The sequence below is a fragment of the Rhodnius prolixus genome, unplaced genomic scaffold (assembly GCF_049639745.1).
Source record: "Rhodnius prolixus isolate KJV_2025 unplaced genomic scaffold, Rpr scaffold_1, whole genome shotgun sequence".
Taxonomy (NCBI): domain Eukaryota; kingdom Metazoa; phylum Arthropoda; class Insecta; order Hemiptera; family Reduviidae; genus Rhodnius; species Rhodnius prolixus.
In genome coordinates, this window is record NW_027411581.1 from 64,981,903 (window position 1) to 65,005,626 (window position 23,724).

Sequence of the window (23,724 nt, forward strand, 5' to 3'; positions counted from 1 at the left end):
CTAAAAACATTTATACCTAAACAGGTTTATTAACTTGTCTGCTAACCTAGTACTTACTTCGTTCCCAGTTTTTAGTAACATTTTCTTCACTCAAATAAATTATTTTTTGCTTTAATATAATTATTTTAATATTATTATAATGCTTCAAATTAAAGACACTTTTAATTTTTAACATTTGGCAAAAAGAGCATATGATAATAGATACGATGTTTATGTTACTTACTACCAAACATTTTTATTTAACATTTTTTTTATATTATCTAATTTTTTTTATGGACTTTTACGAAGTATAATCCAAGATGGACTATTTCCCCAATCAAATGATTTTTTACATTAAGTATTAAGTGCATTACAGGAGTATGTGTGCTACACTGCAAATTTATTGGCAGTCTCTTTTTTAGGGTTCATAACCTCGAAAATTTCTAATTATGTGGTACTTTTTAGGATAATAAGATAATACGAATTTATAAGGTAATGTCTTGTACAGAAGCGTAATTTAAAAAAATAATTATAATCATTCAATTTATTAGCATAAACTAATATTTGTAATAAGTATATAATTCAAATATATTCTCTATTTAATGGCGAATAAAAATGCATAAAAATAACGTTTCGCATTCCATAATTTAATCTATCCATTTCATACATTATTCTTATTTATAAAGTAATGTTTTTGTGAAGGAACATGCTTATGTATTTATTTCTTTAAACCCTAACAGTAAGCTTAAATTTAAGCTAAGTTATGAGTTTCTATTTTTAAGAAGTTGTGTGTTTAGTGGTATACTGACAAGTATCAAGAGATGCGTTGGGAACTACAACAAATTCACGTAGTTTATTTATTTATTTTTTTTAATTAGAAAATTCCACAAAAATTATTTATTAAAATTCTAAAAGCTTTAATGTTTTTTTAAAATTCTGCTTATAATATAAATTCAAATGAATTTACCATTATCATTCAGCGGTAGCTACTGAATTTGAGTTGAATTATTGCAAAAAATTTCATTGGTGCACGGGGTTCATCAAAATGGCTTCTGAAATTATTCATTATTAATGGCTAAAAAAATGTTGCGTTTAAAGGTGTTAATTTTTATTATTTGGGAAATTTATAATAAATATAAAAAAGCTATGACTGAACCAAGTGCTTTGACACTTAAATTTAAGATATTTCAAAAAGTGGAGTTAATCGATTTGTGCAGTGAACGGCTCAATTAATGACTAAAAAAAAAAATTGTTATTAAAGGTTAGCATACAGTAAGGTTATATCGACCACCTTAGTAAAGTAGAATTCCAACCTTGGCCTGTCTAACTTGCAGCTGATTGTGGCATCCACGCCATTTTTCTCCCAATTATACGGGTTAATAGGTCATGGTGTTAATATTATTAGTTCACTATAATCCTTAAAAGATAGGAGGGTTAAGAATGCATGCATAACAGAAATTCTAGAGGAAATTCGCCCATCTCCATGCTCAGAAATGACCTCAATTGAATTTTTCTTTCCTGCTCATGCCTGGAAGATCAGGTTTTACCGATTTTCCGAAATACAATAACTTTAAATAGATAAATATTACTGCAATTTAATGCAACAACTTTTCCTGTACATGCCGATTCATACAATTGAACCATTAAACCATTGTAAAGAAAAAAGTTTACATCGTTTTATGGAATGCTTTCATAAAATAGAATCTTCTTCAAATCCTGCTAGTTGTTTACTTTGCACTAAGGGTGCTCTTCCCAACCTTTTTTTGGCTCGCTTAGACCATTTGGTAGCACATCATGCTAAATTGTACCACATCGTAAAAAAGATTGTATTTCGTGAAATTTGTTAATGTGTATAAGTTATTTTACTATTATTATCTTTATTTGTATAGCGATACAATGTATCTGTTACAAAGGAGTTCTTGTTCACTTTATAAACTTTGTAAAGTGTAAGAACTTAGTTTTAAAACTTTTTTTAAATAATTAAAAATTGCGTACATAATTTTCTCTTCAAAATGATTAATTAATTTACACAGTTCTTCCTTTAGGATTGTTATATTTGTACCCAAATCTTCTAAACTAATTTCTTTTAAGCATTCAACTACCTGTAAGTGTACTAATTAAATTTAATGTTGCTTGAATAGAGCTTACAGTCTTTTTAAACAGATTTTTACATAGTTGATCATTTAAGTCCTGTCACATGATAATTTTATTAAATTTTCTTTATCTTTTATTGATAACGATGTAGCTTTTCCTAAATTTTCTTTATAGAAGAGGTTTGAAATCCAATTATCATTTGTGTTTTCGGTTTTCGGAAAATACTCCGATAATTGCTGTTAAATGTGCTATTATGGATGCGTTCCACTAAGCGACCACAACGACCAAAACATACCTTCAGGCGTTCCACTTGGCGACCGCGGTCGTTGTGGTCGTGGCGAAAACGTCACTAATGACGTCACTATTTTCGCTCACGTGAAGCCCACAACGCCCTATTTGTAGAGCTGGGTCGAAGTGGGCGTTCAGAAATATGGCGCAATTTTTAAAACAAAATATGGCGACCGAAAAAATTATCTCATGTAAATCAAAGTATTATTTCATGCAAATAATAGATTGTATTTCTCGAAAGTCTACAAAAAATAAATAAATAATTACTTATCCCTTTACATACTAAATCACTGAATAACACAAAATCATTTACCTGAAACTTTTAAATTCTTCATCTGAATAAAGATCAATTACACTGATAGCTAATAATACGTGGCCTAAGTTTTCGCTTTTCACCATTGCGATTTTGTAAAATTGCATTCCACTCTTCGTCGGAACTAGATGAAGAACTTTCTAAAGCATTATTAATAAATATCCAACTGTTGCCACAAAAGACATTTTAATTTTATTTAAACGTAAATTTTATAAATACTCCACTAAAATGTAATATAAAAAATTGAATTATATATATATTTTTAATATAAGTCAACTTTACCAATAATTAATAAAGTTTATCATAACTGCTTATAAACGGGGTTAAAATTAAAAAAACAACCTCTTCAAGCTTCTAACTTATTTTCGAGGCCGCCATATGTAATGTTTACATGAACGGTTAAAACGCCCACAGTCCATTCCACTTGGGTTTTCGATCGCAACGCTCGCAAGCAAGTGGAACGGCCAAAATCGCGGTCGTCAGCGTGGTTGTTGTGGTCGCTTAGTGGAACGCACCCTATATTTTCTCCTATATCTTGAGGCAGACTAACCTTATTACTGTACATATTAACGTCTTTAATGTATAATATTATTAATTAATTTTTTTTTAAGAATTACAAGAAAAAACGTTTCTATGATATTTTTATGGTATAATTTTTTAAATATCCGCCATTATTGATTATTTTTCACGTACCACCAACCAGCAACTCGCGTACCACAGGTTGGAAAACGCTGCATTAAGACAACAAATTTTATAAAAATATTTGGCTGCTGCCATTTTCTATACAGAAATCGTTGACGTTCTTAAGAAAGATATACGAATAGACCTCCTGGTTCTGCGGACATTTTCGTTTTAAGATATTCACGACTCTAAATTCAACCGTCATTAATGCAATGGATATGAAATAATCGCAGGAATAATGGCACCGTAATTGTTCCTCTTTAGTTAATATATTAGAATTGAAGAATTTGTTCACTTCAATAATCTTCTTCTTTTTTTAACGATTTTGGGCAGTTTCCGCTTTGTCAGTTCTCTGACCGGAAGTACAGCACGATTTATGTTTTGGGGAGAAACAAAAAATAAAAATAAATGAGAATTTAATTCCGTTGCTCGCAAAGGGGGTCAAGATGGAAGATTGGAGGAAGTGGGTATATAAATAGACCAGAAATGAATTAGATCTCGCACACTAAAGCGCATTTCACTACGATCATACTCACACACCATCAGAGCTAGCGTTCAAAAGTAGGGGAAACATCTGGCCCTCCGTTGTAGGCGGAATTAGCCTGTACTAATGCAACATTTTAAAACAGAAGGTAACGGAGTAACATATGCACACCTGATACTAACATAAGTCTTGTTTATTTGTTTAATAGGAATTAAAAAGAAAAAGAGGCTACTTGGACTGTTTTTTTTCGTTTATGCCTCAGTCTTGACGTTGCATTAATGGTGGCCAGTCTTTTTGCTACTTTTTTTTTTTAATTTTATAAATTAAGATACATTTTTAACTTCTTGAGACACTCGTTAACATTTTTTCCAACTTTTTCGATATTTGCCTTCAAGTATATTTACAAAGTGTATTTAACATTTTAATAGAACTGATTTTATCGGTCATTAATTGTAACCTTTACTGGTTTCGAAATTTTGTCGATCAACGGTTGATTAATCAGGTTCGAGGTGTCGATTATTTGACTTCGTCTTATACAATACTTGATGACGTTAAGAACATAGTAATTACAAAGAGAACATCGTCAATGTTGAAACCGTCAGAGATACAAAAAAACAACAATACGCTTACCATAACGGATAAAATGAATGATATTATCCAGCACAGTCGAACAAATATCAATCAACAAGCACTTTTTTCTGCTATTTCTTTCACTTGATTTTTTAAATCTAAACTGTAGTTCATATAGTAAATAACTGAAGTATTAAAAATGCCGATAACCTATAGTTTATGCTTTTCGTAACAACCAGTCGATTAATCTGGTGCCTGTGAGCGAACATTTAAAACATTATTGGGTAATTTACATACGTTTGTTAAAGATGGAGACTAAAATAACTTTTTACCCTTTATGAAATCTCAGGTTAGGAACAAAATAAAGCTCTGCCCCCCCCCTGAAGTCGGCGCCACTAGTTTTAAAACCACAACAGATGTATGAAAGTAGTTTAAAAAAAAATAGTTCTACAAAACAATTTACAAAATCTAAATGCGGAAATCTTTAGTTCACTTGGTGACATAGTAAGTTGAGGTAATGAGGGATTTTCCCCTATTTTTCGCAAATCATCTTATTTCTTAAATAGGCAAGGTTGCCAACCATTAGTTAGATTTTATTTTAGGTTATCAATGAAAGATAACACTCATTCTAAGAAAAACTGTTTTAGATTTCCCATAGATGTTTATCTCGGTTGATTTTGTTTGTTCGTAAATAAATATCTTTAAAAATAATTAATACAATATTAGGTTGATCAACATTGAGTAAGAAGCTTTTTGATAAATTTGCACATAAGATAAATAATCTCTGCAGTTATGACTCATGTTTAGCAGTATTGGTAGTTTTACATTTGGAAATTTCCAAGGTGAGCATAATTGTTTTATATTTTATTTTAATAAGAATGAACTAGATTACTATAAAAACCCGTAATAATTCCAGTCGTTATGGCAAACAAATCAATGGGAGAATCCCAACAGGAAAGTATTTTACAGTGTAAAATGAATAAGTTTTGTTACCTTGAAATATCCTCGCAGTAAAGACTGTTGAAACAGTTTAAACAGTCATTGGAATGCTATGGTAGTAGACAAGGAAATTTTTACGATGTTTATGTTTACATTTCAATGGCTGTTGATTCCAAAAAAAAAACTGCAGGATGAAGTGTTTTGCATTACTTTCTGTGATCATTGTAGCTTATTCTGACTGATAGACGAGATTTTAACTTCTTAAAAGAAGCAAATGAACTCAGAACTAACAAACGGTACCCTCAAACTCAAAACATTTAGTGCAACAGGCAATACTCACGCAAGCCACATCACATTTACAAATTAGATTTCAAGATATGATTCATTATATAGCAACCCAGAATGCTCTTTTTAACGTTTTCGCTATTGGGATCAGTTTACAATACGAAACAATGAGAGTGGCAGATATATTGCTTCCAAACTTCGCCGGACTTCATACAGATCCCCAGGTAATGCACTGGGGCCCTAAAAAATTACCTCGGCAGCCGCATGCAGGCCGCGGTCCCCCAGTTAATTAAATCTAATAAAATTGCACTTCAAATAAATAATCTCTACAGTTATGACTCATGTTTAGCAGTCATTGGAGGTTTTAAATTTGGACCCTTTATGTTCATTTTAGCCCTGGCCATTATAGTAGATGACAGAGTCAGAAAAAGTAGAAAACTTCAGATTTTAGAAGTAGTCGTAGTTGTAAATGAACAATTTTTCTGTCAAAAGAATATTGTCGGCAAAAAAAAAACAAAAGCGAGTATTGTCACACCATTATTTTAATACGTACATACAGTAAAGGTTATTTCTGATTGTTTGCCCATAACTTTCCAAAAATAGTTTCCATCACAAATATGCCCTCAAAATAGTAGATGATAGTCTTAAGCTAAACCAGGGTTGTAATGATTACTGAGAATTATACTATAAATAGAGATTCTGCTCCTACCAGATGTTATCATAACGCATTTCTAGTTCATGTGGCATACCGGAAGAAGATTAAGTGTTGGATTATATCAAATGTGGCTAATGAAAACTATTTACCAAATCTATCAACACTGAAAGTGTTTGTATTGGCCTAAGTTAAAGAGAGAATGCCTAAGTAAACACACCCAGGAGAAGTGCCTAACTTCTGTTCATAACCGACGACTTTTAGAGTAAAGTTATTTTTTTAATTTGTTTTTATTAACGTGTTCTTGATTAATTATAAATTTTAACTCGCTTCCGTTTTAGGTCTGAGAATTAAATTGTTCATATTTATTTATTACATTATAATATACAGGGTGTTCATTTTAAGACGGCTCAAATGCATTTCATGCTTAAACGGTTAATCTGAGCAAAAAATGATAGAGGAAAAATTTGTTGCCCGTCACCTCTAGTTTCAGAATATGTAACTTGATTTTAGATTCCTGCCCGCATACGCGGCTGACGCGCGACCAAAAGTGAGGGTTTACAGTTGATCCCCATTTTCATATACACAGTTTTAAAGAGTATAAAAAGTTATGAAAGAAACCGGAAACCGCAATTCGATATCTTCAAAATTAAAGGTGCTAGGCCATTTCAAAATCTGGTATTTATTAATCATATTTCAATTTTTTAACTTGTTAACAAAGAGAAAGAAGAGCTCGCGATAGGTCATTTTTATGTATTTTTTCATCCTCTTTCTACTAAAAATATTGCTAAGGCAGTGAAGCTAGTATTTTTCTAAATAGCAGGAAATAAGTTGTTTTCCGAGTGATTTTTCTAAGAAAAATCAAATGTTAAGAGCTTTAGATGTTCTCAAGCATACACAAAATGGCTAAAAATTAATTTTACATCTGTTACAAACAAGAAGGTTTAATAATTATTTGGTAATTTTGGGAGAGTTGCGTTTAATTACCAAAAAGAAATTGGAAACCTCCTGCCACATATTTGAGAGATCAATATCTTTCATGCAAAGGATCAAATTTATTCCTTAATTTATCAAATAATGCACTTTACTCAACTTTTGAAACGTGTACTGTGCCTTCAAAGGTGCCTCCTCTGGTACGCAAGCCAGATTAGCCAGGAGGTTTCAACTGGTCTCGTGAATCTGAGGAGGCACCTTTGAAGGCACACTGTTGAATGCTCGTGAACATGTTTTCTTGTAAAACAAACGTTATTTCTCATACGAAGATAAAAGGAATCCTGGAAAATGATATACCGTTTGAAAGCCCACATTAAACAAGGAAACTTTTATAAAAAGTGCCAGCACCTAGGTCTGATAATGATCACGTAAGTACCTAATGAGTTTTCTTAAAAATGTCAATTACTTTTATTTTTCCAGTATCCAGGAGGAAGATTGAGGCTGTTTGGAGAATAATTTATGCTTCGAAATGGTATCAGTTTTTAGAAAATTTATCTTGTCTTTCTAATCGTGTCATCAAGAATCAAATTCGGACTAAAACTTTCTGAGTAATAACATTTTTATTTGGAAAAAAGCAATGATTTTAGAAAAAAAATTAAAGTGACGTCACTCAAGAACAGTGGAAAATATGAAGTTGGCCAATACGTCATTTAACTCCACTTTAGATGTACTACACACAGTAGGCCTATGGACAATACTTACTGGTTCACCCTGTATATGTACACATATTTGTATTTTTTAAGATGTGGTCACTGGTGCCCGTAGCCGTTTTCACTGCACAGCCGGCCTCTGGTCACTACTCAATACAGACAAACCATTTCCGGTCTGTGATCTGGGAGAGGCTCCCAGGACAATGTAGTGGACAGATAGCCCACGACTCATACACTACACTTGCTCACATTTTTCAGTGATACTAAGGATAAAATTTACATTTTAATATTTCCCAGGACTTAGTGGGGTTTTTATGACTAAAAATGTAGTATGAAATGAATAATATCAATAAAAACAACATGAGGGCATAATAATCCATTGGTTCATTGCCCCCCCCCAAAAAAAATAAAAACAACGTTAGAAAAATAAATATCGAAATGTTTTTTACTGAGCAAGAAATAATCTTAAAAACAAAACAAAAAATTAAAACGCAATTATCATCCAATAATTACTGAGATAAATGTCAAATCAAAGATATTTAAAAAAAAAAATTGCTACTACTGGGAAGGGGGCCTAGAGTTGATCGTACGTTTAAGTTGGTAGGTATTAGGGTTAGTAGAGAAAGTAATTAATATTAAACTTTCTAGGTCATTATATCATTGTCTATTTTATGATTAAAAAAATTAATATCTTTTATAATAATTTCCAGTCTGACATTAACAAAGCAGAGATCAGCACCTAGCAAATTGATTGCTGAGAATTACTAGGGGAAAACCTTAAGAGTACACAAGTTGGATTAATCTTTATACAGCCAAAAATTCCCAGTTTTAAGATAACTGTTCCGAAAACTCTGAGTCAATTAAGTGGATTAGTTAATTGTGCAAGGATAGAGGATGCTATTCAACTTTATAAGGAAAAATGAATTGACAGGAATTATTTACTTTTTATTTAGACATTTTTACTTTTTAAAAACAAAAATTTGTACTTAGAAACATTGTATTTACTACAGTTCTATTTTATTTAAGGTTATTTTTATTGAGAGAAATTGTTGCCAACAATCGAAGTTTCGAAGTTTTCGCCTCTATCGATCTCCAGAGTGATTTGCTTTACAGAGGGATCGTCATGTTTAGTGTATGAAAAAAGAAGATTTTTGGTAAGAAATTCTCATATGATTTTTTCATTTTTATTTTTACCTCAATTTTACGTAATAAAATTTTCTTAAGATTGTTTGGATATTCGGGGTTAATTCTTAAAATAGTGGGGCTGCTTTTGAGAAAATCTCAATAAAAATGATAAATCGATTTAGTTAGGTAGCACTTTCGATTAGTTGATTTTGTCCGTATCAGGTTCCCGGTGGTATGGATTCGATGTATTAACTATTTTTGGTTATAATGTTTACTCACATACATATCCAAGTACAAACGTAGACTATTTTTGCTCTGAACGGATACTTTCGGAGAAATCTCAAAATTGTATAGATTAAGATAAAGTAAAAATATAAATTTTATTATTTTAAAAATATTGTTTTTGTTTTTTTTAAAGCTGTGTGAATTCCTATTTTTATAAAACCAATTCATAAAAAGATACTAACACTGTAAATATTTAATTATTAGGAAGAAGTTCAACGTTCAGCAGTTCAAGTTCCGCGTTAGATATAGACAGGTTCGTTCAACTTCATCAATAATTACTGTAGCCATTCTTTGAATATCAATAGCTCGATTACTACCTCAAACTGTAAGTAAAGTCAAGATTAAATTTACTGTGGCATGTAGTGATAGAACTGGCTTTGTTTTAGAGGGGAATCAAAGTTTTGTTAACTAAATGCATTTTAATTTTCATTTTAGAACTATTTTCACTTAGCATACAATTCAATCAATTTCTTAAAGAGATTATTTCTGAGCATATTTATAAAAAATAGTTTAGGCAACATCATCTCTTTATATAAAAATATATGTGACAATAAAAAGAAACTTCATTTTGAACTATTTGCGGAGCAAACGTAACTACTCTATTGTGAAAATACTTTTAATCAGTGTAAGTTAGTCAAAATAAAATTGATAGTAAATAACGCAGAACGGATAAGCACTTTTTTTTGTGGATCTTTCACACGCTTTCTGCAGTATTGATCGTTGTCATCTAATAAATAAATTATATTAGTTTTTTCTCTCTTCTAATCAGTTAAATAAAAAAACATTCTACCTCTGCTAATGTTTGGATTTCCGACTGGGATGGAAGTTAGACTGGTCTGCATCCTTAGTCCTTTGTTGTTCGTGCTCCATATCAACGATTTGGAAAGTCAGCTGGATGTGAGAGTCTCTGTATGAAAGGCGGTGGCAAGATTAAATTGTTAAGATTTACAGATTTCTTAATTTTGCCCACTCCGGATCCATTCACGTTGCAAGAAATGATTCAATTCTTTTGATAGATGTAAAAAGTGGGACCTGTTGATTTTAACCTAAATAAGTCCAAGGTAAAATGGTATTTAGAAACGGCAGAAGATATGCATTAAAAGAAAATTGGTACTTAGGGAAGCATATTATTTTAGAGGTTTTGAATGAGTCTAAATATTTAGGAATACTCCTAATGCCTCAATTGTTAATGGGTAACCATTTTGCAAGCAAGTTTTGGAATATAGTAACATTCAGTTTTCTATAAAGTCAGGGATGTTCAGTACCATTAGTAGATCGATTGTTTGCTATGGTGCCCAAGGAGAGGAATATCATCAGATAGAAAGGATATTGCGCTTTTTTTTTATAAAGAAATTATTTAGATTGCCTCAGTACTTTAACAATACTCTATTTCCTCACTGTGAAACAAAATTGTTACCATTGTTTATATTTGCAATCAAATTACAAAATCAAAATCCTTAGCCTTCCTGATAACAGACTGCCAAAAATTCTAGCCCTCCAGGTGATTCAAAAAGAAATGTGCTGTTAATATCTCCTTTCTGTCGACGAGAATAGATAGTGAAATGCTGTTGAAGTCACTTCTAGGTGTGTGATGGAACAAGAATATTATTCTTGTTCCCTATAATGCAATAATGCGTTGGTTGTAACTAAATAAATTTCTAGAGAATTATGTTTAGAATAGCGACATTATCGTATGAAGACATGGATAGATAGTTCTTCACAGATAAGGATTTATTCAATGCTTTTGATTATGTCTTAATAAAGTAAAAAGCTACTAAATTTTGGAGAACGTTAATTTTGTCTTTCATTTTCTGTCTGAATTGGAGATTCAAATCGCTAAAAATAAAAGAATAGTTTCGCTTAACAAGAATTATAATTATTTTTTATTGCAAATAATAAAAACAAAAACACAGTTCTTATCAGAAGGAAAGTATCTTGTTGACCTACCTACAGATAAAATGAATTGACCCCTATAAAGATCGTAATTTTAAAAAGGAAATGCTGTACCAATCAAACTTGTTTGGTGGAATTCCCGATTGTTCAGGAGGGGATATTTACCTTTATTAGCTTTAATTGTAGGGGGGAAGTTGTTTTTATAAATAGTCTACAACAAATCAACGTCACAAGACCATCAGCAGTCCTGCAGCGTTAGCCGAAACGTTCCATCATGAAATTGTGCTGTGTTTTCGTATTGTTTTCTGTACTTAGTACAGTATATTGTGTTTGCTGGACAACCTATTACGATACTGAACATCGTGGTAGAACAAATAGCGGATGTGTTGACAATGGTAAATGCACAACATTCACAACACCGTGGAAAGCTCATGTAAATTCGATTAACACTAAAGGCGGGTGTGCTCGACTCTGGCAGAATAGAGGATGCTCAGGAAGACATCTGGATTGCTATCCGGGATCACCATCTCACAATAATTTACCTTCTCTCGGCTGGGGACAGACTTGGTCCATTGGAACGTGCTGAATAATTTCTGTCAGGTGAATAATTTGAAGTTTTACAATTATATTGCAAATTTATCATTTTTCTCAAAAATCAAATCAGATCTCAAATGCGATATGAGTAAGCATCTTTAATCAATTCTCGAAATAAGTAAGTACATATGTATTATACATACAAAGTCCCTGTTAGCTATATTTATTGATTTTGGTAGTTATTACCATGACGGTTATGTTACTTCTTTGTAGCTGGAGGAACTTAGCAATTCATAGTTTACTTTTATCATTGCTCGTAGATCTTTTTCTAATGATTAGAAAAAGAAATCCACATCAATGAAGAAAACTTTTCCAAAAGTGACTTGACATTGATTGTTGTTATAATAGGGTGTCCCAAAATTAACGCAAGCTTTGAATTTGTGCCATTTGTGAAGTGTTGGCAACCCTGAAAAAAAAAACAATTCGACAGCTGGCAGTTTAGGGTTAGTAAAAATGGAGCGTTACATGATAGAACGTGTCATTATTTGTTTTTTAATTATTTAAGGCGCGTCAACATCTAGGGTTATTGGCGCCCGGAGCTTTTTTCACTGCACTGCCGGCCTCCTGACAGTGTTCTCTCGTTACAGACAACACTGTCCATCACCAGACAGTGAGCTGTAAGAAGATCCTAGGAAGAGAAAAACTAAGGGTCAGCAGCTGGATTCTAAGGATCTAAGGGTCATGGAAAATTTCGACAAACGAGTGCGCATGTGCACGCAAAGCCGTGGAGGGTTATTCCATAAATAACCCTATCCTATTTACTTTATGATTCAATAAAAAACTAACAATCAAAAGACTAAAAACTGTGTTTTCTGTTTCATTCAAATCTTGCGTTAATTTATCAACAATAATGTAATACAGACCTCTAAGTGGTAATTCCACTTCGAGGTAAGAATAGAATTATTATACTGTATTTAAAAATTCAATTTGTTATTAATTTCAGATTAAATAGCGGAAAACTTCTTCAACCCTAACGAAGGGCATCACAAGATCAAAATTATTAAATGAAAACCGACTGAAATCTTTCTTCATTCCGAGAGAAATTAACTTATTCAAAAGGTGAATTAGATTCTTGTCAAACTGCATATATTACCTCTTGCAAACAACTTAATTTTGTAGATACGAGTTTCACCAAAAAAGTGATTAATGTAAGATGGAATTATAAGTTAAAAAGTATAAAATAAAAATATTATATTTTAAAATAAAATTTGTTTAAAGAAACTAAAATACAAAATTGTAAATAGAGGACTGATAAACTGCGTATCAAAATATATTTCTTAATTTTTTATAATTACATCATTAATCCATTGCGTATTTTTTAGTAATTCTTATTCTAAATCACTCCTTTGGGTTTTTGCTCTTAGACGGAAGCATTTAAATTGTAGGTTTTGAGTTATTAATGTAACATCCGTCTGTGTTGTTTCACTTTTCCGAAGCTTTTAGTTAGTGCTTTAAACAAAATAGTCTTTTGTTAAGCACAACTGTAACTTGTAAGTTTACAAAATAAATGTTATTTTAGTGTGGCTAAGAAAATTGTATAAATTAAAATTGCGATAATTGTTAAATAAAGAATATGGTTGACAAATTTACGTCTAGAATCTTTGGCCACAATCTGTGCTCTAGTTATAATCAATTGGTTACACATTTTACGGTGATTGTATGATGATTACATTACATAATAGGATTTTAAGAAACAGAAGTCTAATCACTTTTATTCAAAACCTAAAAATGAGCCAGTCCTTACAGTCTAAAATTCTATGCTCTAAGTTAACTCACTTTTCTACATCACCAAGAGCTATCGCTTCATACCAGGGCAATTCAAGGCTAGTCTATGGGACTGTCTGGGTGCCCTGAAGGTAGTGACCAAAATAAGGTCTTGCTGGTGTGGGTGCCTGGTCATTCAGGACACAAGGGAAACGAAGCAGCAGATTTATTGGCCAGGGAACGCTCTGCGGAACACTTCGTTGGCCCGGAGCCCTATTTTGGGATCACCAATGTCTGCGGCCATTAAACTATGGGTGCAGAGTAGGGCTCAAGAATGGTGGCTTGCCACCACTGGGCAGAGACCGGCGAAGGAGTTCATTAGAGGCTATTCGCCGAGGCTGGCCGCAGAATTAATCCGTCATGGCCGTGTGGGGCTATAAGGATAATTATAGGCCTATTAACTGGCCACTGCAGGCTCAGAAAACACATGGGCCTGGCAGATGATAGCCTTTGTAGGCTCTGTCAGGAAGAAGAGAAAACGGCACTGCACGTGTTGTGCCAGTGTGAGGGGCTTTTATGGCTAAGGATGTTACTTCTCGGGGAGGAAAAACCAAGAGAGCTTTACCCAGGAGCCACTCTCCAGAATTAAGAGTCTGATTAAACGGACAGGTCTGGAGGGTAAGCTTCTAGAGTGCGGGGAGCCACAATAAATCCAAAGGGGTCGCAGTGGCGTAGGCCTTGTGGCCACCCTATTAGAATCTAATCTAATCTATATCACCAATGAAGCCATGCTCACTGACTGAAACGTTGCTTTCGTCACCCAAGTTGTCATAACTCGTTTGAGAAAATTCCATCTTCCCATGGAATATCATCTAAAACCACTAAAAAGGAAACACCTTTCCTCCAGGACATTTCTAGATAACTACTAGACGTCTTTAAAGGACAATGACCTCTCAATCTCCTCTCCGAAAACGAGAGTCAATAGATGATATGCTGATGAAGTCTCACCTCTGAGAGGCTTTTACACTCCCAGTGTGTGGTGGAAATTATATATTATTCTTCTTGTTTATAATGCGTTAGTTCTAACTAAACAAATATTTAAAGAATTATGTTTGGAATAAAGACAATATCGTATGAACACATGGATGATTGTTCTTCATTGATAAGGATTTATTCAATGCTTTTGTCTTAATGCATACAGCTTCTAAATTTTGAAAAACGTTAATTTTGTCCTTCATTTTCGGTCTAGATTGGCGACTAAAATCGCTAAAAATAAAAGAATACTTCCACTTAAGAATTATAATTAATTTTTATTGCAAATAATAAAAACAAAAACACAGTTCTTATCATGAGGAAAGTATTTTGATGACTTGAATAATAATGTACTTCTATTGGTATGCAGATAAAATGAATTGACCACCTCAAATCACACATGTTTGGTGGAATTCTCGATTGTTCAGGAGGGGATATTTACCTTTGTTTTAATTTGAAGGGGGGAAATGGTTTTTATGAATAGTCTACAACAAATCAACATCACAAAACCATCAACAGTCCTGCAGCGTTAGCCGAAACCTTCCATCATGAAATTGTACAGTGTTTTCGTACTGTTTTCTGTACTTAGTACAGTATATTGTGTTTGCTGGACAACCTACTACTATCCTGATGATCGTGGAGAAGTACTTGACGAAGGATGTCTGGACGGTGATGAATGCAAAACATATACTGCACCGTGGAAAGCTCATGTCTATTCGATTAACACCCATGGTGGATGTGTTAGTCTGTGGGAAAAACCAGGATGCACAGGTAGACATCTGGATTGCTATTCTGGAAATAAACCTCACACAAATTTACCTTCACGCTGGGGCTGGACACAGACTTGGTCCATTGGAACATGCTGAATAATTTCAATCAGGTGAATAATTTGATGTTGTACAATTATATTCCAAATAAAATTATTCAGCCATATTTATACATACGAGTACGTTATTGAAATTGCATGTGAGACAGAAATGTCCATCTTTAACCAATTCTCGAAATAAGTATATATACAAAGTCCCTGTTAGCTAAATGTACCGACTTTGGTACTTATTGCTGCTCCTTTGTAGCTGGAGGAACTTAGTATACTCGTATCTCTAGCGATTCATAGTTTGCTTTTATCATTGCTCATAGATCTATTTCCAATGATTAGAAAAAGAAATCCACATCATTTAAGAAAACCTTTCTAAGCGTGACTCGACATTGATTGTTGTTATATAAACAATAATGTAAAACAGACCTCTAATTGGTAACTCCATTTCGAGGTAAGAATAGAATGGTTGTACTACATTTCCAAAATTCAATTTTTTGTGAATTTCAGTAAAAATATCAGAAGACTTCCTCAACACTGACGAAAGGGATCACAAGATCAAAATTATTAAATGCAAACTGACTGAAATCTTCTTTATTTCGAGAGAAATTAACTTATTTTATAGGTGGATTAAATACTTGTCAACTACATACATTATCTAGGAAAAATGATTAATTTGTGTTTTACCTAAAATTAATTAATGTAAGATAGAATTAAAAGTTAAAAAATATAAAATAAAAACATTCTATTTTAAAAAAAAATGAGTTTAAAGTAACTAAAATACAAAATTGTAATTAGAGAACTGATAAACTGCGTATAAAATATATTTCTTAAATTTTTATATTTACATCATTAATCATATTCCGTATTTTTTAGAAAGCCTTATTCTAAATCACTACTTTGGGTTTTTGTTCTTAGACAGAAGCATTTAAATTGTAGGTTTGTGTTATTAATGTAACATCCGTCTGTGTTGTTTAGCACTTTTCCGAAGCTTTTAGTTAGTGCTTTTAACAAAATAGTCTCTTGTTAAGCACAACTGTAACTTGTATCAAAATGAGCCGTCCTTGCAGCCTAAAATTCTTTGCTCAAAGTTACCTCACTTTTCTACATCACCAATGAAGCCATGCTCAATGATTGAAACGTTACTTTCGTCACCCAAGTTGTTCTAACTCCTTTAAGAAAATTCCATCTTCACATGGAATATCATCTAAAACCACTAAAAACGAAACACCTTTCCTCCAGGACATTCCTAGATAATGCTACTAGACGTCTTTAAAGGGCACTGGCCTCTCAATCTCCTCTCCGAAAACGAGAATCAAAAGATGATATGCTGATGAACTCTCACCTCTGAGTGGCTTTTACACTCCCAGTGTGTGGTGGAAATTATATATTATTCTTCTTGTTTATAATGCAATAATGCGTTAGTTGTAACTAAACAAATATTTAGAGAATTATGTGCAAGAATCCATTTACACATGGATTGATTGTTCTTCATAGATAAGGATTTATTCAATGCTTTAATTCATCATGGTCTTAAAGCATAAAGCTTCTGAATTTTGGAAAAAGGTAATTTTACCCAACATTTTTCGCGATGGATTGGAGACTCAAATCGCTAAAGATAAAAGAATACTTCCACTTAAGAATTATAATTAATTTTTATTGCAAATAATAAAAACAGAAACACAGTTCTTATCACGAGGAAAGTATCGTGATCACCTAACTAATAAGGTATTTCTTCAATTGGTGTGCAGATAAAATGAATTGACCCTCGAAAGATTGTAATGCTAAAAAGGAAATCGCATCAATATTCTTTGGTGGAATTCCTGATTGTTCAGGAGGGGATATTTACCTTTATTAGCTCTAATTGTAGGGGGGGAAATGGTTTTTATAAATAGTCTACAACAAATCAACATCACAAGACCATCAACAGTCCTGCAGCGTTAGCCGAAACCTTCCATCATGAAATTGTACAGTGTTTTCTTTTTGTTCTCTGTACTTAGTACAGTATATTGTGGTGTTTGCTGGACAACCTATCCCGATACTGAATATCGAGGAGATAAACTTGACCAAGGATGTCTGGACAGTGGTGAATGCAAAACATATGCATCATCGGTGAAAGCTCAAGCCCATTCGATTAGCATGATAGGTGGATGTGTTAGTCTGTGGGAATACGAAGGATGCTCAGGTAAACATCTAGATTGCTATCCTGGATCACCATCTCAAAATAATTTACCTTCACTCGGCTGGGGAGAGACTTGGTCCATTGGAACGTGCTGAATAATTTCTATCAGGTGAATAATTTGATGTTGTACAATTATATTGCAAATCCCAAATCAAAATTGAGCCATATTTACACATACGCAATTGAAATGGCATCTGAGTCAGAAATGTCCATCTTTAACCAATTCTTGAAATAAGTAAGCATATATTTCCGTCCCTGTTTAGCTATACTCATATTTACCGATTTTGGTGGTTATTGTTGCTTCTTTGCAGCTGGAGGAACTTAGTATATCTCTAGCAATTCATAGTTTACTTTTATCATTGCTCGTTGATCTTTTTCTAATGATTAGAAAAAGAAATCTACATCAATGAAGAAAACTTTTCTAAGCGTGGCTCGACATTGATTGTTGTTATATCAACTACGTAATTCCACAACGCAATGTAATTCCACTTTGAGGTAAGAATAGAATTATTATACAGTATTCAAAAGTTTAATTTTTTTAATTTATTTCAGATTAAATAGCGGAAACCTTCGACCCTATCGAAAGGCATCACAAATCAAAATTATTAAATGAAAACTGACTGATATCTTCTTTATTTCGAGAGAAATTAACTTATTTAAAAGATGGATTAGATTCTGGTCAAACTGCATATATTATCTAGGAAAAATGGTTAATTTGTGTTTTTCCTAAAATTGATTAATGTAAGATAGAATTATAAGTTAAAAAGTATAATATAAAAATATTCTATTTTAAAATAAAATGAGTTTAAAGAAACTAAAATACAAAATTGTAAATAGAGAACTGATAAACTACGTACTCAAATATATTTCTTATTTTATATTTACATCATTAATCACATTCCGTATTTTTTAGAAAGCCTTATTCTAAATCACTCCTTTGGGTTTTTGTTCTTAGACGGAAGCATTTAAATTGTATGATTGTGTTATTAATGTAACATCCGTCTGTGTTGTTTCACTTTTCCGAAGCTTTTAGTTAGTGCTTTTAACGAAATAGTCTCTTGTTAAGCCCAACTGTAACTTGTAAGTTTACAAAATAAATGTTATTTTGGTGAAACTATGGAAATTTTATAAAATAAAATTGCGATAATTTTTAAACAAAGAATATGGTTGACAAATTTACGTCTAGAATCTTTGTCCACAATCTGTGCTCTAGTAATAATCGATTGGGTAGATATTTTACGATGATTGTATGATATTTACATTACATAATAGGATTTTAAGAAATAGAAGTCTGATCACTTTTATTCATAACCTCAAAATGTCCCAGTCCTTGCAGTCAAAAATTCTTTGCTCTAAGGTAACTCACTTTTCTACATCACCAATAAAGCCATGCTCTCTGACTGAAACCCAAGTTGCTCTAACTAGTTTGAGAAAATTCCATCTTCACATGAAAACACTTCACAATCTTCTGATATACCTTTCCGCCAGGACATTCCACAAAACATCCTAAAAGACAATCTGCTCTCCCGAGAAATTCCAGACATCGAGATTCCATTGTTTCCTTAATTCTTAGGAACCTCTACAGCTCACAGTGGGCCTTGTATTCCCCAACAATACTCCACCGGTCCCCTCTGCACATTGCAATGTATACTAGCTGTAGAGAAATCTTTTCTCTATTGTTTGATAAAAAATTCATTAAATAGTGATGAATACAAAGAGAGATGTAGTGGTTTAAAATTTGATGTAGTTGCAAAAGCTTCAAAATTTAACCTTCTCAATCTCATTAAATATTATCACTAAAGCATTGCGAGTTTATTCAGTTATAGAGTTCACTTTTCTCTACAATTGGGTGCCGATATCATTAAAATCTGATGAATAGAAACAGAGATATAGAGGTTTGAAATTTGGAATAGTTGCAAAAGCTTCAAAATTTAACCTACTATATCTCATTAACTATTATTACTACAACTTCGCGATTTTATCCAGTTATAGAGTTCACTTTTCTTTACAATTGGGTGCCGATATCATTAAAATCTGATGAATAGAAAGAGGGATATAGAGGTTTGAAATGTCGAATAGTTGCAAAAGCTTAAAAATTTAACCTACTATATCTCATTAACTATTATTATTACAACTTCGCGATTTTATCAAGTTATAGAGTTCACTTTTCTCTACAATTGGGTGCCGATATCATTAAAATCTGATGAATAGAAAGAGGGATATAGAGGTTTGAAATGTCGAATAGTTGCAAAAGCTTTAAAATTTAACCTACTATATCTCATTAACTATTATTACTACAACTTCGCGATTTTATCCAGTTATAGAGGTCACTTTTCTCTACAATTGGGTAAAAATATCATGAAAATCTGATGAATAGAAGGAAAGATATAGAGGTTTTAAATGTAGAATAGTTGCAAAAGCTTCAAAATTTAACCTTCTATATCTCATTAACTATTATCACTACAACTTCGCGATTTTATCCAGTTATAGAGTTCACTTTTCTTTACAATTGGGTAAAGATATCTGAAAATCTGATGAATAGAAACAGAGATATAGAGGTTTGAAATTTGGAATAGTTGCAAAAGCTTCAAAATTTAACCTTCTATATCTCATTAACTACTATCACTACAACTTCGCGATTTTATCCAGTTATAGAGTTCACTTTTCTTTACAATTGGGTAAAGATATCTGAAAATCTGATGAATAGAAACAGAGATATAGAGGTTTGAAATTTGGAATAGTTGCAAAAGCTTCAAAATTTAACCTACTATATCTCATTAACTATTATCACTACAACTTCGCGATTTTATCCAGTTATAGAGTTCACTTTTCTTTACAATTGGGTAAAGATATCTGAAAATCTGATGAATAGAAACAGAGATATAGAGGTTTGAAATTTGGAATAGTTGCAAAAGCTTCAAAATTTAACCTTCTATATCACATTAACTACTATCACTACAACTTCGCGATTTTATCCAGTTATAGAGTTCACTTTTCTTTACAATTGGGTAAAGATATCTGAAAATCTGATGAATAGAAACAGAGATATAGAGGTTTGAAATTTGGAATAGTTGCAAAAGCTTCAAAATTTAACCTTCTATATCTCATTAACTACTATCACTACAACTTCGCGATTTTATCCAGTTATAGAGTTCACTTTTCTTTACAATTGGGTAAAGATATCTGAAAATCTGATGAATAGAAACAGAGATATAGAGGTTTGAAATATGGAATAGTTGCAAAAGCTTCAAAATTTAACCTTCTATATCTCATTAACTATTATTACTACAACTTCGCGATTTTATCCAGTTATAGAGTTCACTTTTCTTTACAATTGGGTAAAGATATCTGAAAATCTGATGAATAGAAACAGAGATATAGAGGTTTGAAATTTGGAATAGTTGCAAAAGCTTCAAAATTTAACCTACTATATCTCATTAACTATTATTACTACAACTTCGCGATTTTATCCAGTTATAGAGTTCACTTTTCTTTACAATTGGGTGCCGATATCATTAAAATCTGATGAATAGAAAGAGGGATATAGAGGTTTGAAATGTCGAATAGTTGCAAAAGCTTAAAAATTTAACCTTTTTATATCTCATTAACTATTATTATTACAACCGCGATTTTATCCAGTTATAGAGGTCACTTTTCTTTACAATTGGGTAAAGATATCTGAAAATCTGATGAATAGAAGGAGAGATATAGAGGTTTTAAATGTCGAATAGTTGCAAAAGCTTCAAAATTTAACCTACTATATCTCATTAACTATTATTACTACAACTTCGCGATTTTATCCAGTTATAGAGTTCACTTTTCTTTACAATTGGGTAAAGATATCTGAAAATCTGATGAATAGAAGGAGAGATATAGAGGTTTGAAATTTGGAATAGTTGCAAAAGCTTCAAAATTTAACCTTCTATATCTCATTAACTACTATCACTACAACTTCGCGATTTTATCCAGTTATAGAGTTCACTTTTCTTTACAATTGGGTAAAGATATCTGTAAATCTGATGAATAGAAACAGAGATATAGAGGTTTGAAATTTGGAATAGTTGCAAAAGCTTCAAAATTTAACCTACTATATCTCATTAACTATTATTACTACAACTTCGCGATTTTATCCAGTTATAGAGTTCACTTTTCTTTACAATTGGGTAAAGATATCTGAAAATCTGATGAATAGAAACAGAGATATAGAGGTTTGAAATTTGGAATAGTTGCAAAAGCTTCAAAATTTAACCTTCTATATCTCATTAACTACTATCACTACAACTTCGCGATTTTATCCAGTTATAGAGTTCACTTTTCCTTACAATTGGGTGCCGATATCATTAAAATCTGATGAATAGAAAGAGGGATATAGAGGTTTGAAATGTCGAATAGTTGCAAAAGCTTCAAAATTTAACCTACTATATCTCATTAACTATTATTACTACAACTTCGCGATTTTATCCAGTTATAGAGTTCACTTTTCTTTACAATTGGGTAAAGATATCTGAAAATCTGATGAATAGAAACAGAGATATAGAGGTTTGAAATTTGGAATAGTTGCAAAAGCTTCAAAATTTAACCTTCTATATCTCATTAACTACTATCACTACAACTTCGCGATTTTATCCAGTTATAGAGTTCACTTTTCTTTACAATTGGGTAAAGATATCTGAAAATCTGATGAATAGAAACAGAGATATAGAGGTTTGAAATTTGGAATAGTTGCAAAAGCTTCAAAATTTAACCTACTATATCTCATTAACTATTATCACTACAACTTCGCGATTTTATCCAGTTATAGAGGCTACTTTTCTCTACAATTGGGTAAAGATATCATTAAAATCTGATGAATAGAAAGAGGGATATAGAGGTTTGAAATGTCGAATAGTTGCAAAAGCTTTAAAATTTAACCTACTATATCTCATTAACTATTATTACTACAACTTCGCGATTTTATCCAGTTATAGAGGTCACTTTTCTCTACAATTGGGTAAAGATATCATGAAAATCTGATGAATAGAAACAGAGATATAGAGGTTTTAAATGTCGAATAGTTGCAAAAGCTTCAAAATTTAACCTTTTTATATCTCATTAACTATTATCACTACAACATCGCGATTTTATCCAGTTATAGAGTTCACTTTTCTTTACAATTGGGTAAAGATATCTGAAAATCTGATGAATAGAAACAGAGATATAGAGGTTTGAAATTTGGAATAGTTGCAAAAGCTTCAAAATTTAACCTACTATATCTCATTAACTATTATTACTACAACTTCGCGATTTTATCCAGTTATAGAGTTCACTTTTCTCTACAATTGGGTGCCGATATCATTAAAATCTGATGAATAGAAAGAGGGATATAGAGGTTTGAAATGTCGAATAGTTGCAAAAGCTTCAAAATTTAACCTACTATATCTCATTAACTATTATTACTACAACTTCGCGATTTTATCCAGTTATAGAGTTCACTTTTCTTTACAATTCGGTAAAGATATCTGAAAATCTGATGAATAGAAACAGTGATATAGAGGTTTGAAATTTGGAATAGTTGCAAAAGCTTCAAAATTTAACCTTCTATATCTCATTAACTACTATCACTACAACTTCGCGATTTTATCCAGTTATAGAGTTCACTTTTCTTTACAATTGGGTAAAGATATCTGAAAATCTGATGAATAGAAAGAGAAATATAGAGGTTTGAAATTTGGAATAGTTGCAAAGGCTTCAAAATTTAACCTACTATATCTCATTAACTCTTATCACTAAAGCATTGCGAGTTTATTCAGTTATAGAGTTCACTTTTCTCTACAATTGGGTGCCGATATCATGAAAATCTGATGAATAGAAAAAGAAATATAGAGGTTTGAAATTTGGAATAGTTGCAAAAGCTTCAAAATTTAACCTACTATATCTCATTAACTACTATCACTACAACTTCGCGATTTTATCCAGTTATAGAGTTCACTTTTCTCTACAATTGGGTGCCGATATCATTAAAATCTGATGAATAGAAAGAGGGATATAGAGGTTTGAAATGTCGAATAGTTGCAAAAGCTTCAAAATTTAACCTACTATATCTCATTAACTATTATTACTACAACTTCGCGATTTTATCCAGTTATAGAGTTCACTTTTCTTTACAATTGGGTAAAGATATCTGAAAA

At 32.0% G+C, this 23,724-nt stretch overlaps 1 protein-coding gene and 1 long non-coding RNA gene across 11 annotated transcripts in view; one reads left to right on the top strand and one right to left on the bottom strand.

Moving 5' to 3' along the window:
* The window catches only part of LOC141446117 (uncharacterized), a 106,065-nt gene that overhangs the window by 13,493 nt on the left and 68,848 nt on the right, over positions 1 to 23,724 (bottom strand). The window contains exon 1 of one of the 6 annotated variants that reach the window (XM_074112551.1): positions 47 to 251. The exons of 4 other annotated variants lie outside the window; for them this stretch is intronic. In XM_074112551.1, coding sequence (XP_073968652.1) covers positions 47 to 81 — 35 coding nt within the window. In that variant the 5' untranslated portion in view covers positions 82 to 251. Of the gene's footprint in view, positions 1 to 46; positions 252 to 23,724 lie in introns of those variants that run through there. One more of the 6 variants, XM_074112550.1, reaches the window with a different exon arrangement.
* LOC141446124 (uncharacterized) lies at positions 5,011 to 13,524 on the top strand. Of its 5 annotated transcripts, none has more exons than XR_012453524.1 (4): positions 5,011 to 5,251; positions 6,369 to 9,082; positions 9,543 to 11,831; positions 12,769 to 13,524. It is a non-coding gene; the product is annotated as an uncharacterized lncRNA (long non-coding RNA). The 5 variants fall into 5 exon arrangements; XR_012453525.1 differs by having other exon boundaries at positions 5,019 to 5,251; positions 7,699 to 9,082; XR_012453526.1 differs by lacking the exon at positions 5,011 to 5,251 and having other exon boundaries at positions 7,450 to 8,528; positions 8,639 to 9,082.